A 15402-nucleotide genomic window follows, 5' to 3' on the forward strand; every position below is an offset into this window, starting at 1 on the left:
GGGGTGACTGGAGGCACCCCTGACATTGAGGCCACTTAGAGAAGCCTTTACTCCCACTGTAATTCTCTCTCATTTTGTGGTCCGCTCAGTACCTGCATCCCTTTTTCACCATGTGTTCCCTTATGTGCAGTAAGGGATAATAACAATCACTCAACATGCAACTAGGAATCATAAGGGTGACTACAGACCTCCCAGAATGAATATCCCACTGAATTTAAGATTTGAGGCAAGAAGGATTAAACCAGTTTTTAAATCAACTGTTCAGCATTAACCTCTATGGTAAACAATTGTCGTATTCTTTACCCGCTGTCCTACCATTCAGCTAGCATGTCTGTTACAATCCTCCTTTCTTCTACAGAAGGATCTCCACTGCATAGTCATCTAACACCACAGCAGCAATTTCAAATGTGATCTATGTTTTCACTGCCATCTCATTGTCAAAATAAATTTAATACAATAAATTCTTGTGTTGCAAGTTTTACCCCCACTACAGTTTTCCTGAAAGCAATTAAGCCTTATGAAACCAGATAAAGTATCTACTTTTCTAACCTCATTAAACTCAGCACAGTTTTGGAAAATCAGTCTGAAATCAGCCACAAAATCTTCCGGCTTTGTGTAGAATGAATTGGTCACTTCAAGTCTTTTCTTGATGGTTGACAAGTCCATAGGCTTTTTTATTATTTTGTAGTAATCGGGAACCTAAATGGAGAGCAAATTTTTTTACCGAATGCAGTCATGTTCATTATTTCCTGTTTTATAAACCTTTAGCTCTAAGACAGAGGGAGAGATTCAACCTCATCTTCAAAGTAGAACTCTAAGATATAAGAATTGTACTTCTAACATATATGCAGACAGTTTCTGGAGTAACAGTGATGTAAGCTAGTTTTGCTGGCTAAAATACACTCCTCCCAATGCCTATTTTAAAATAAAACAAATAAAAACCCCACCTACACTGACTACATATGATAGACCAAACGATTTGGATGTTGGTTTTGGATGTAGTCAAATGAGCCATCTATTAAGTTTCGCCCTCCGGACCACCATATGATAACTTTGGCAATCCACTAGAAAGGAGATGGTACATAGGTTGCTTAAAATGAATTTTGGTCATGATATATGTCCTTGGAAATCATGGCAAATTTCAGATATCAATGATTTTGGCACACAAGCTGTGGTTGTAGGATTACGATTTATTCTCTCTCTAGAAAGAATACGATATGAAAACCAATGATATTTTAATACTTCTTTCCTAACTAGATTCACCATTTAAGAGAAATGCTGTAATACCTAAATTTAGTAACACATGACCATCATAAGATTAATCAATTAGTCTCTTGTGCCATTTCTTATTATTAAACGTTGTGGAATGTTCTTCACAAGAATCCTTATTCAAATGGAATAAAAAGGGTGCATAGGACCATATTACTTATCGAATTCTTTTCCAATTGACTTGTCTTGAAGAACATAAAAGAGGCACTTTTCATCTGATCACACTGGTAACTCTTCCGTGTAGCCCTGGACTTCTGATTCACCCAGGTATTGTTTACCATTTTAAACTAATAAATTTCAAGCTAATAATAAGAAATTAAATTTCATATTAGTACTATGGAGTACCCCAATTCTCAAAATCAGGAAATTTTTTTTAAAAAAACCAAGCATATCCCAATTTACCTTTTTAGTGATATCACTCAGCATTGTGAAATCAGCAGCAAATGTTAGAACTTACTTTTTGTGCCTATTTTTGAAGTATTAAGTAAAATCAGTTCTTGGGAAATTTTACTAGTAAATCCCCTTCCAATCCAATGCTTCAACTTTTAACTCCCCTTCAGACAGTTTTAATAAAATTAAACACGTTTAATACACTCTGTCTAGGAAACTTGACTTCTGATAACAGACTGTGATGGGACATATAAATGCCATTAAAAACATGTCAGTTATGCTACTAAGATAAAATGGAAAAAAAGTGAGGCACATACTGTGGGAGGAACTGGATCTTGAAAAGCAAGGCTCATTTCATGACAGTAGAGGTATAGCAGCAATCTTTCACACTTCTGTGTCAAGAAAAATAGATATGCAAGTAATTAGAGAATCTTACATGATTTGTTCTAAAATAACAAACTACAGAAAATATTTACAAAACAGATGCTTGGTACTCAGTAAGCAGAAAAGTGAGCACAGAAACTGTAATTTGGAAGCAAGATTAACTGTCATAACTACTGGCCTACAGTATTTCTTCTCTGTAATAGATATATCATTATCAACACTCAAACGCCTGCTATGAAACCTAATACAGTTACTAAGTGTTATTCAGCATTTGCTGAGCCCAGCAGACATTTCAGGGAATAAAAAACCACGTGTGGCTCTCTTAGTGCTTTACAAATATTCAGAGATAGCAATAGTATTTTTCCTGATCTGGGTATAACTGCTCTGTAACTGCAAAGCCTACAGTGCTTTTTGTTAGCAGCAGGAAGGAATATCTTCTCTTTGTGTATCCAAATATATTAAGCTGGATCTTGAGACTTGAAAGAGATTCTAAAAATAGTTTTGTGTGACTTTATGCTTGCCGATAATTTATCAGAATATTTACAGGACTTAACTTACATTTTTTATAACTTACATTTAAAGCAAAATACAGAGGTAGCTTTTTTCCTTTTAGATAGCAGCACATATAAATAATAGTTCTAGAGGTAGACTAAGTCCTGAAATAAAATATTCATTTCAGTGTATTAACACAAGTTGCCAACTGAAACCAAGTAAAACACTGCTGAAAGTTTCCAATACAGCTCAAAATTGGTTTAAAAAAAAGTTTTAAATAATAATAGAACTACAAATAAATAAATCAAAAAAGGCAGCCCCCCACACCCCCCCCGCCCAAAACCCCAAGAATCCTAAAGATTCTGTGAAGCGGTTCAACTATCTGCTCAAAGGCACAATTTTTTTCTTTTACTTCTGAAGTTTAAGGGAAAAACAAATGTGGAGACCCATTGTTTGCTTTGTAGCTTTTCCACCAGAACATTCAAAGCTGCAAAAGGATAGCAGTTATTCCGAGAGACTGGTGTTCATCTCTGTAGGATCATTATTGCATGTCTGTATATCTTCATTGTAAAAGAACCACCTTAATTTTTTCAAAAGGATGTTGACAAAGTGCTTTAACGACTAAAAACATCAGTTGATAATGTTAATCTATGCCAAACTTCGAAAGCACAAAGAAAAAAATTCTCAATGCAAGGTCACTGTGTACGAGAGCTGTTAGAAGCAGCACTTGGTAATTTCTAGAACACAGTCCCTTGTTCAGAGCACCAGATCACAACCACTTCTCAGACATTTAGCATGTGTTGTTCAGCATGTTTACACGAAGGCTGCTATGATCTCAGAGCTTATTTAAAAAGATTATTCTCTTTTTTTTACCATCCCTTTTTAAAGGATGCATACATTTCAGAATACCAGAAGCAGCAAGACAGTACTCATTTTAAGCTTACCCTACGATCTATTGGCGCCAAACCCACAGTGTCTTCCAATTTTCTTTTTTCAGAGCCGTGAGCAGGTTTATCACAGTCATATTCGACTTCTGGCTTGGACAAATCCCGACAGAATGTACAAATCCACTCTCCACTAAAGGAGACAAACAGACACATTGTGATGTAGCACACTTGACAAAAGGCTTTCCACATACTTCTGGACATAGTTCCTCATTTGTGGAGTGTTTTTTTCTGCATCGTGTGTTGTTTTGTTGTTGGTGTTTTTTTAAACACTATAAAAGGAGATACTGCTCGCAAAAAAGCTTTATTAGAACTTTGTTCCCTTTTTAATGGCACTGATGTCATTAATGGTGTCATAACAGAAAAATGGTTTGTTAGACAAACTGTACTGAAATTTTTCAGTTGAGCTCACAGGCTCCAAGCAAAGCACTATTAAGAGTTCTGTTTCCTAACTACAGAGAGACTGAAGGAATCATACAGGCCGAACAGAAGGGAAAGTGTTCATGTTATATGTCAAGAACTATATATTCTCCCTACAAGCTTGATCTACGACATATTACTACTCTGTATAGATTACCTTGGACAAGATCTTTTGGAAAACTGGAAATTCTTCACTCCCTAAAACTTTCAGGTGTTCTCAATTTTATCAGTTAGTCTAGGAAAACCCTACAGATTTAAATGACAACATAAGATTATGACAAAATTAGTTCTGCAAGCTATGTTCACTGATTCTCTAATGCAATTTGTGAGCTTCAAAGTTTTGAAAAACCTATGAAGAGTGTATGTTTTAATATAGTTCTCCACAAATGAAGAAACTTGCATGCTTGCAGATAACCACAAGAGGGCTGAATTGTATTTCTTACATAGTAGACAGAATTCAGCAATAACCAGTTACAAGATCTGTGTGTATTTACTCAGAGGTATAAGAATAAGATCTTTGTAAATGGGAAACAGTTTCTACAGCATCTTTTAGTTCATTTTGATAGTAAGGCAGAAGACCTTCCAAGTTAAAAAAAAAATAATCTTACTGTTTTTTATTCAGAATAATACAAAGACTTCTACCATCTGATAGTTGTAGCATACAGTAGTGAATAATGGGCATTTTCCTTCAGAGAGACTTTTACCTTCTACTGTCTTAACTTGACAGAGCTATTTATATGATGGTGTCACCTCTGTGCCTGGACTAGCATCAGATAAATGATGTGGTAGATATACAAAAATAGATACAATCCATGATCTAAAGATCTTATCATACAAGAAAACAGGGAACACATGAAAGATGGAGGAATGATGCATTTAAATATCCAAGAATCAGGAAGAGTGTAGTGGGTTGGAGCGAAGGAAAAAAAAGATGCAGTGACCTTGTGAATCTATAGGTGAAATTGTTCTATCCACCTGAAGCAAGAACAAAAAGCAATCATGAAATAGGTAGACTGACACTTCTGACATAATAATAAAGAAGTGTGTGTGAAGGAACTAATGCTAAGAGACCAGAGTTTGTTAAGCAGACTGTTACAGCTGCAAAAAAACCCAAACCACAAAGATGAGAACAAAAACCTGACACATCTGAAGCCAGGAAGAAAATGAAGCTAATCGTGGTTCAGAAGTCCAGGAACACAGTGCACTTGTATTAATATGCACCTTTACAGATCTGAACACTTGTCAGAAAAGTTGGTTTTGGCTCCCTTGCCCCCCGACATCATCATCTCAGTTTCCACTGAATGACCCAGTAAAAAAAGAGAAATTTTAAAAGACTTATTCTTGAAGCTTTGATTTTAATAGAAACAAAGCCTTGTAAATACATATTGACCTGCTTAAATTTTTTTTTCCTTGTCAGAAAGGCACAAATGTTTATTAGTTTAAGTGCTTATTGGAACTTTACTGGGTTTTGCTTACGACACAAAGCTGTAACATAGCATCATTTTATTTAAAAACAACAAACTGTGATTTGAAATTTCAAAAGCTAAATATATTTATGCACCATTTCTGGTGATATTTAAAAGAGTACATATTCTTGCTGAAGTATGATTGTTCAGAGTAGCACAGAGATGATCAATGTACTAAATCAATTTGCTATCCAAATGTTTTACACCAGCTAACTATGATAATATTTAATAAGAAAACCTAATACTTGTAAAAGCATTAAACAATGAACATGTTATGACATATGTTTTTATTCTTTAATACTAATAAGCTTATTACATGGCATTTCTGATTTGCAACATTGAAGGATGTCATTTATTTTAATCAAAGACACTAATTCCAGAAGGAAACACCAGTAATGCTTATAACAACAACCTATTTAAGACTGTATTTTGAAACTCAAAAAACTGAGTACTTGTTTTGTAACAGCCAATCAAGAAAGCCTACTGCTTGTTTCAACATTGAATGAGATGTTACTGGAAGATGTCAGTCACTACATCCCATGCTTGGAGTGTAGCCATGCTTAGTACTATAGTATTTAATATATTTAATACTGAGATTTAATACTGAGATTAATATATTTAATAGCTGAGATTTTGCTTTAAGTTTTTTATTATTCTGATTAAAGAAATTTAAATATTTTATGTCATCCCTGAAACATTTTATGACAAATTGGTAATTCCGTGGCCCAATTTTAATAATAGATGCCATAGATACGTGTCTTGCTTAATTGCCAAATAAGTGAAGAGTTTTATTATCGTGCCTGCAAATCTGTGAAGTTAAACTGGAGTTTTAATGCAAATTCCAATTTTTACCAATTAATAAAACTTCTGGATTCAAGACTTCAAAAACAACACTGCTTCCTTTGAGGCTGAAACTTTTTGTACTTTTCACAATACAAAATTTACATCTTTTAATGCAAGTTTAGATGGAATTGAAGGGGTCAAAATTACCTTGGAAAGCTCATCAATGTAGGGACATGACAAGAAAGATGGAATACTTTGGGACACTTCTCACAGCAAAGGAGCTCCCCTCCATTTTGACATACTGCACACCAATCCTCATTGGGATCATCCTCTTTTCTGCCCTCCCCAACGTGGGAGGGACCTACCCATCCTGTCTTCCCACTGGATGTGTTCTCCTGCACTACCCCTGGTTGATCATCTGTGCTGTCCGGTGCATCTGTTCTTAAAACAGCTTCCTCAGAGGTGGAATTATGATTGCTATCTAACAGCAATGAAGTAAGTATGCTTCTTGAAAAGGTGGCCTGTAAGAAGAAACAAAGGAAGCCAGATTATAACATTTATGGGAATTTTACATGAACCTAACAACAAGTAAACTGACCAGAATAACAAATCTATATGCCAGCAGCCATGCAACATGCATGCAAAAATTGCTACTGTACTATAGCATCAGGCAACTAAACACAATGAATAAGGTATGAAAGGCTATCTACTGTTCACTGCTCCACTAATAAAACTAATATTTGATGCCCCAAAAGCCTAGCAACCTTATTTATATATATTATTGCACTATGATTAGAAACACTTCTTAGCACCACATGAAAGTTTGATGTTTCCAAGACATTTCCTGGCTTCCCAGGTTTTCAATGGACAAAAGCAGCCTGATTGCACCAGCTAACTGAGTTGACAGTAGAGCTAGTTTGGTTTTGAATTTCACCTCTTCCATTGATTTAGTTCTTTAGTTTTCCCCTGAAAAAGTCCCCAACAGAATATTAGTAGTTATTTTATTCCCCATAAATGAAAAATACCCTCCACCAAAGAGAAAGGAGATCTTTGTAACTGTTAATATTACATTCCGAGGCCGCGACTCCTCATCTGTTTCTTGCTTCACTATAACTACTGGGAAATCAAAGTTCTCATTTGGTGCACTTGATTCCTGTTTAATTCTGATAGGCTCCAACATAACAACTGGGACTTTGTGTGTAGAATCAGCTCCTGGTGGCCTGCTGGAGGAGCTAGAACTGTAAATGACAGAGGGAGGAAAAAAAGAAAGAGTAAGAACTGGACACCTTTTGTACACTGATGCTTTCTGAGACCTCAGGATGCTAATCCATTTCGCTTCTTTGAATCCTGGGCACTACAGTATTACTCTTATAGAATACAACATTTATTTCCTTTCATGTATAGTGAAAAGGCATTACAAAAGGAAAATTTTAATGGCACAGTTCCAGAACTAGAGAATTAGTCATTGTTTGACTTCTCATTAGTGCAAGATTTGCAAATAATTTCCATTTCTTTTAGGTCATACACAAAAAAGCACTTCTGCTGAACATTATCCCACTTTGGGAGGACATACAGCTGTATTTTGGGAAAGGCCAGTGTTTCTCCAGAGCTGAACTGATCATTGTAAATCACACAAGCAAATAAGCCAGATAAAACACATATTTACATTATCTCGGAAGAGCTTCTCACAGCCTTGCAGCTCTACCAAAACTGGCCCCTACTTTTAGAACTAGATCTGTTTTTTCTTATGTGTTTAGTCATAATAGGATGAGAATGGACAACCAAACTCAAAAATACCAGCTTTTTTTTTTAAATAATTAAGAATTTTAAATCTAACAAAATTAAAGCAGCAGTAGATACAATCACATTTTTTTAAATGAAAGTAAAAACCTCTTCAGACAAGCATTTAAACAGTTCATAAGTCTTTCACAGAATTTACCACATAAATGGAATAGAGTAAAAGGTATTCTATATTAAAAAGCATATGCATTTCCAATTTGAGTAGGATGAATGTCATCTGATTTTTCTCTGCATGAAAAATTAATCTCGTGTCAGATGTATGCTCTAATTTATTGGAACACATTAATGGATCTGCACTCTTCAAACAACATCGTGTAAATCTATTTGTTCATTAATATTCCATAACTAAGGGATAAAAACAGTTGTGTAGACTTTCAGTAGATATCTACTACTCACTTACCTAACTGTATTATGGCAGAAGACTCTTAATAACCCTCTTTGTAACATGAGTTCCTTAAACCTGAAGTCATTTATAGTTTCATGAGGACTTTCAATATACAACTTTTTCCTTTAGATGCTTCTCTGAATTTAAAACCTAATTTAGAATTGGCATTCTTTTAATAACGCCAACCTAGCCATCATTTACAGAGTTAATCTGGTTTTAGATGTGCTATTAATTGAATTGCAAATTGAATTACTACTTTTAGAATGCGAAGAGTGCTGTAATAACCATCAGGCTTGACCTGTTAACAGAGAAGGTGAGGCAAACTGAATTCTATGTGCATTAATGAGAGAAGAGACTGAGGCATGTCCTATGGAGGTGGAAGTTACATTTTCTTCTCTCCCTCTCTTTCCTTACCTCTCTCTGCTCCCAACACTGGAGGCACTGGGTGAACGAATTGGAGGGTGTATGTTTGTCACACTGACTCCTCCTAGGATAGAAGAATCAGATTAGAACAAAACACAGGTCTGTGTCAAGTCTGAGATGTGACTCAGAAGTACACAGGTTTTGGGGAAAATTCCTTCTGCGGTGTCATTTATTTAACCCCTATCTCATATAATAAAAATTCATGAGAGGATGAGAAGCATGGGGGTAATAGAGGAAAGGAGAGGACTAAAAAGATGCCCATTGCGTGTAAGCAGGATGATGGGTCACGGTACCTTTGCCTTGGCTAACCCCTCCACTTGACCACTGCAGTTTGTTTTGTCTCACCTTACTAAAGGAAACTTCAAGCCAGACAAGCTGGTGAGTGGGAAGAGGTCTGGAAGCCAGATATGAGAAAGACCAAAGGTCTGGGGATCAGATAGCGAAAAGACTTGCAAAGGATGTTTTTGCTGAGCATTGGTCCTGAGAAACAAGAACGGGCTGTTTGTGCTTTCTGTGAACGCTTTATCCACCCGCCTCAGCTAATCTGCCCAAGCACATGAACGCCATGCGACTGCACGAATGTTACACAGTGCTTACTGGGAATTCACGCTCACACAGCCTCACTACAAGGCCAGACAGGGAAATGGGAGTAAGGAGCAGCTGCTGATGGCCACCAGGCATGATGACAGAAATCCCCTGGGTCCTTCAAGTCCACCACATTTAGCTGCCCATAACAATAACTTCTGTGGTCAACCTGTGTTGGTGCTGCACTACCCCTTCCAGTGACAAATATTTTCTAATATCCAAATTGAACTTCCCAAGTCACCATTTGTAGCCACCGTCCCCTGTTACATCCTATCTTGCTTTTTCAAATACTTGTCTCTTACCACAGCTTCTAGGTTTTAATTTGGTGTAGCCTTAAGAGTGCCATATTTCTACGGATTTCTACACAATTTGCTAAAATCTACTATGTTTTTCCCTCCATGTTTTTAAGATCTGGCCACTTACTTTTGTTCACAACACTAAAATATTGTCTCAACTTGACCTCCTACTAGGGTTTCTACAACTTTGCCTTCATCTTCATATTTGTTATTTTTTGATATCAAATAGATGTAACTAATTCTAATAGCAGTGTTAACATAGCCACATTTGATTTTTCCATTACACCACTTAAACAGAAAATTGCACCACACTTCAATTACCTGAGAGGCCTGGCGATGGTACTGATGAATTTGGTGACTGCACAGTTCTGTTTGAAGGGGGTTTTGCCTGATTTTGCTCTGCAGTGCCATCCTTCCTTACAACATTATCCAGTGTGATGTTTCCTGAACAATCAATCTAAAAGGTGGGGAAAAGAGGGAAAGCAATTAATGTTGGGAGGGAAAAAAAAAAAACCACAGCAAAACTCCCAAAAAGCCCAACAAAAAACCATCCCATTCCTCTGCCATACTGTTATTTTGAAGGTGAAGACCCAAATGACATCCAAAAACTGAGGTGGTTACTTTAAAGCAGGTCATCTTCCTTTTTCAAAAAAGAAAAAAAATGGCCAAATCCCAACCGTGCTTCATTTTAAGATCAGATGATTCTGTAAGTGTCAATTTTTCTCCATCAGCTACAGAGAAGGCTTACACCAGACAGGTAGCTTTCACACAGTGAAGTAAGAGATGATTTTTTATCTCCACACCTTCTTTAGACATGCTCATGTTATATACGCTAAAAAAGATAATAAGCAATACACAAACTACCCATTAATCCACTAGTGTTTGACAGGAACAGAAGAACCTCAAAGGACACTGAATTTCATCTGTCCCACATACCTTCTGGGCAGGAGTCATGCACATTGACTCAAAATGCAAACAGCAAACCAACACTTGTTCTTTCCACACACAGCCCAGGACAGACAACTAAACTCTGGTTTAGGGGCTCCCAATTTACCATTCTAACTTTCTGTAAAAATTACACATTCTGGTTTGATAAAGAGAAGTGACCTTTTGAAATGTTAGGGTTTTCTTGCAATAAATAAGATTGTGTTTGATAAGAAAATAGGTCACCTCGGTATCAACTTTTCTCAATTACCTAGACAACTCACAAATCCACTTCTGTCAAGTGCATTGACCACTGAAATTTCTATTTATAAGCTAGGCTTATCCAAAGTGGATGCAGAAGCCTCTGCTGCGTCAGCACATTTACAGTGATTTGGGCCATGTATCTTAATAGCATAAATACAACCATATACAAGTAGAAGAGTTCATAATACTGTGCACAAAAATCAGTATGCTAAAATGTCTCACCGACTCAGTAGTTTTATGACCGTGTTGCGTAGTTCACCTTTTAAGCCTGACAGATACTGTGATTCTGTACTCTATGTACTCTATTTCAAAAATAGAACACTTTTATCTGAGAATTTATTGGTGAGAACAAAAGACAGGTGGGAGAAACAGGGAGTTTCTCCCACATTTCAGATATCTACAAACCTTAGACCACAAAAATAGGCTTGACAGTTATTTGAAAGAATAAAGTCAACTGATTAAAACTCAACAGCTCTAACGTGGACCTCTGACAAACACGTATCAGTCAGAAGAAACTATCAAAGAAACGTTCAGAAGCTTAAGAAAAGATGATCTTATGATGCTCCTTCTATCACTGGCTCACAAACAGAGGATATATGAAGAAAAGGAAAAGATATAAGGAACATATCCAGTATACCAACAATTAATACCTACCTAAGATAGTCCTTTCAATGAGTTAAAAATACATTTTAAAATGTTCAAAATATACCAGAAATACCATCAGCAAACCAGTGCTATCTACAGACACTGGTAAATGAAAGCTAAGCTAACCCATTTTTGTTAGTATCATTATATGGGCTGGGGGAAAAATATGCAGCATCCAAATAAAGAAGTCCAATTACAATTGCAACCTGCAGTGTTATTTTTCTTAGTTGTCCTAACAGCTGTCTCCCGGAACAGTTCTGGATGCTGCCAGCAACATGTAGGCAATCCTGTATTGTTGTTTTCTATCATTGTGTCATTTTGACAAACAGAGCACAATTTTCCATCTAAAAGGTTTCTACTTCTTACAAACATTAAGACTTACTTCAAGATAGAATCCATAAAACATTGCTCTTATGCTACACTTACATCAGGAAGAGATGGTAGATTGTAGGAGCTACCCACTGGAGAACTCAAATCTATCACAGGGGGACCATATGTCTTCCCATCACATCCTACAGCACTGGTGACTGTGGGGCTGGATGGAGTAGATGTTGTGCTGCTTGCAGTTGAAAGGGCAGTTGAAGTTTGTCCACTACCAATCTGCCACTAAAAAGAAAAGACAATAATCCACAATTCAGCACTTTTTTTTCAACAGTTCACATCGACTGCATATACTGCTTCTAACACAGCAGTTAAACAAGCAGCTTAGTTCAGTAAGCCAAATTCAAACATAAAATCCTGATTTACTCTGAACTTATCTAATTTCAAGAACCAATCTTACAAGGCGACAAGTAGTTGAAAACTATGAATAGAAGAAATGAATGTGAATTCTTAAATTCAAAGCTGTATCTCAATGTTAAGTATCTATTAATATTTCATGCTGCATTGACAGTGTTGTGGGAGAAATGTAACAGTTTTAGTGAAATAAAAGCATTACAGATAATAGGCTGAATGCACAACTGCTCCAGTGTTTTATTAAGTAAATAGCTATAGTGTCACTTGGTCGCCATCAAGTATTTGATGTTGTGCTTCCCTTAACAACTTAAAGTGATTAAGAATTTGAAATGCTGACTGGATCTCCACCCACATATACATTTAACACCATGATATGAATTGCACAGTCAAGTGAGACTAAATTTCTTTCTCATTTAGACACATGCAGTTTTCAATGTCTTTAATGGAATTTCATGGTAACAGTAGGCGAAATGTGACTCTGCTCAATTCCTTTTTAGTCAGTCATTCTATTTACTGGTTGCTAGTTTCAGAAAGACATTACTAAATAATGAAAATACTCGAAAGAAAGGCTTGCAGACAGGCCAATCGTCTTTTCAGAGGCACAGAATAGAAGTGACTTAGGGTTTTTTCCTACAGGTTCTCTTAGATACTGTACAGCTTTCTTCAATTTAGTTGGAATTAGTTCTCTGATATCATAAGCATCGCAAACATGGCTGACTTTGTCTTGTTTGGGCACCTGCTTGACAGAATCCCTTGGGAGATGGTCCTGAAGGGTATAGGGGTCCAGGAAGGCTGGACACTCTTTAAGAAGAAAGTCTTAATGGTTCAGGAGCAGGCGGTCCCCAGGTGCTGTAAGAGAACCGGTGACAAAGAAGACCACCCTGGGTAAACAGGGAGCTTTGGCTGCAACACAGGGAGAAAAGGAGAGTTTACAGCTTTTGGAAGAAGGGGCTAGCCACTCACAGTGATTACAAAGATGCTGTGAGGCTACACCAGAAATCAGAAACCAGAAATCAGGACGTCTAAAGCCCAGCTAGAAATTAATCTGGCTTCAGCAATCAAGGATAACAAGAAATGTTTCTGTAAGTATGTGAGCAGCAAAAGAAAGACCAGGGAGAGCCTCCATCCCCTGCTAGATGCAGGAGGAAACATGGTAACAAGTGATGAGGAGAAGGCTGAGGTGCTTAATGCCTTCTTTGCCTCACTCTTTAATAGCAAAACTAGTTGTATTGAGGGAATCCAGCCTCCTCAACCAGAAGACAGAGACTGGGAGAACAACCCCCCCACAATCCAGGAGGAGATAGTCAGTGACCTGCTGCATCACATAGACACACACACAAGTCTATGGGACCGGATGGGATACACCCGAGGGTGCTGAAGGAGCTGGCTGGGGTGCTCGCCAAGCCGCTTTCCATCATTTACCAGCAGTCCTGGCTGACCGGGGAGGTCCCGACAGATTGGAAATCGGCCAATGTGACGCCCATATATAAGAAGGGTCAGAAGGATGATCCGGGAAATTACAGGCCTGTCAGCTTGACATCAGTGCCTGGGAAGCTGATGGAGTAGCTCATCCTGAGTACCATCACACAACACATGCGGGACAACCAGATGATCAGGCCCAGTCAGCACGGGTTTATGAAAGGCAGGTCCTGATTGACAAACCTGATCTCCTTCTACGACAGGGCGACCTGCTTATTGGATGAGGGAAAGGCTGTGGATGCTGTCTACCTTGATTTTAGTAAGGCCTTTGACACCGTTTCCCACAGCATTCTCCTGGCGAAACTGGCTGCTCGTGGCTTGGATGGGCACACGCTTTGCTGGGTAAAAAACTGGCTGGATGGCTGGGCCCAAAGAGTTGTGGTGAACAGAGTTAAATCTGGTTGGCGGCCAGTCACAAGTGGTGTCCCCCAGGGCTCGGTTTTGGGGCCAGTCCTGTTTAACATCTTTATTGATGATCTAGATGAGGAGATCGAGTGCACCCTCAGTAAGTTTGCAGATGACACCAAGTTGGGTGGGAGTGTTGATCTGCTCGAGGGTAGGGAGGCTCTGCAGAGAGATCTGGACAGGCTGGAGCGATGGGCTAAGGCCAGCTGTAGGAGTTTCAATAAGGCCAAATGCCGGGTGCTGCACTTGGACCACAACAACCCCCAGCAGCGCTACAGGCTTGGGGAGGAGTGGCTGGAGAGCTGCCAGTCAGAGAGGGACCTGGGGGTGCTGACTGACAGCCAGCTGAACATGAGCCAGCAGTGTGTCCAGGGGGCCAAGAAGGCCAATGGCATCCTGGCTTGTATCAGAAATAGCGTGGCCAGCAGGGACAGGGAAGGGATCTTACCCCTGTACTCAGCACTGGTGAGGCCGCACCTCAATTACTGTATTCAGTTTTGGGCCCCTCACTACAAAAAGGACATTGAATTACTCGAGCGTGTCCAGAGAAGGGCAACGAAGCTGGTGCAGGGTCTGGAGCACATGTCATACGAGGAGCGGCTGAGGGAACTGGGGTTGTTTAGTCTGGAGAAGAGGAGGCTGAGGGGAGACCTCATCACCCTCTACAACTACCTGAAAGGAGGTTGCAGAGAGCTGGGGATGAGTCTCTTTAACCAAGTAACAAGAGATAGGACAAGAGGTAATGGCCTCAAGTTGTGCCGGGGAAGGTTTAGACTAGATATTAGGAAGTATTTCTTTCCAGAAGGGGTTGTGAGGTGTTGGAATGGGCTGCCCAGGGAGGTGGTGGAATCCCCATCCCTGGAGGTGTTTAAGAGTCAGGTTGACATAGAACTTATGGTGTAGTTGAAACGGTCAGTGTTAGGTTAATGGTTGGACTAGATCATCTTCAAGGTCTTTTCCAACCTTGATGATTCTGTGGTATTAGTCCACTTCTCAGGTCACAGATCAGATTCATTTGATTCTTCCCTGCTTACCTCTAGTGACATAATTTTCTCTTTTCTTCCACATACCTAACAACTCATGTGTTAATATGCTTTTCAATAAAGATTTGCCTTCCTGAACAACCAGAAAGCATATGATGTGCTTCCTTCTGCCCCAGTTCAACTGCTGATTAGCTGGGTATTTATCAGTCTTACCCAGCAGAGGTCTCACAATTGTGGACTTTCTTTTCTCTCATCTGTAAAAGTTCATATTTGGCATACTCTGAAGAATGGTGGCAGCTATAGCTTTTTAGTCAAGCTTTTACCTGGTTC

At 38.5% G+C, this 15402-nt stretch overlaps 1 protein-coding gene across 1 annotated transcript in view; it reads right to left on the reverse strand.

Annotated features, from left to right (window-relative positions):
- Nucleotides 1–15402, reverse strand: part of TRIM24 (tripartite motif containing 24) — a 67061-nt gene that overhangs the window by 2877 nt on the left and 48782 nt on the right. The window contains exons 11-18 of the mRNA XM_074825996.1: nt 11897–12076; nt 9959–10094; nt 8748–8820; nt 7218–7386; nt 6356–6669; nt 3480–3612; nt 1977–2051; nt 550–699 (exon numbers count right to left, since the gene is read on the reverse strand). Of these exons, the coding sequence (XP_074682097.1) occupies nt 550–699; nt 1977–2051; nt 3480–3612; nt 6356–6669; nt 7218–7386; nt 8748–8820; nt 9959–10094; nt 11897–12076 (1230 nt within the window). The remainder of the gene's footprint in view (nt 1–549; nt 700–1976; nt 2052–3479; nt 3613–6355; nt 6670–7217; nt 7387–8747; nt 8821–9958; nt 10095–11896; nt 12077–15402) is intronic.

This window comes from Strix aluco, chromosome 5 (assembly GCF_031877795.1).
Source record: "Strix aluco isolate bStrAlu1 chromosome 5, bStrAlu1.hap1, whole genome shotgun sequence".
Lineage (NCBI taxonomy): Eukaryota > Metazoa > Chordata > Aves > Strigiformes > Strigidae > Strix > Strix aluco.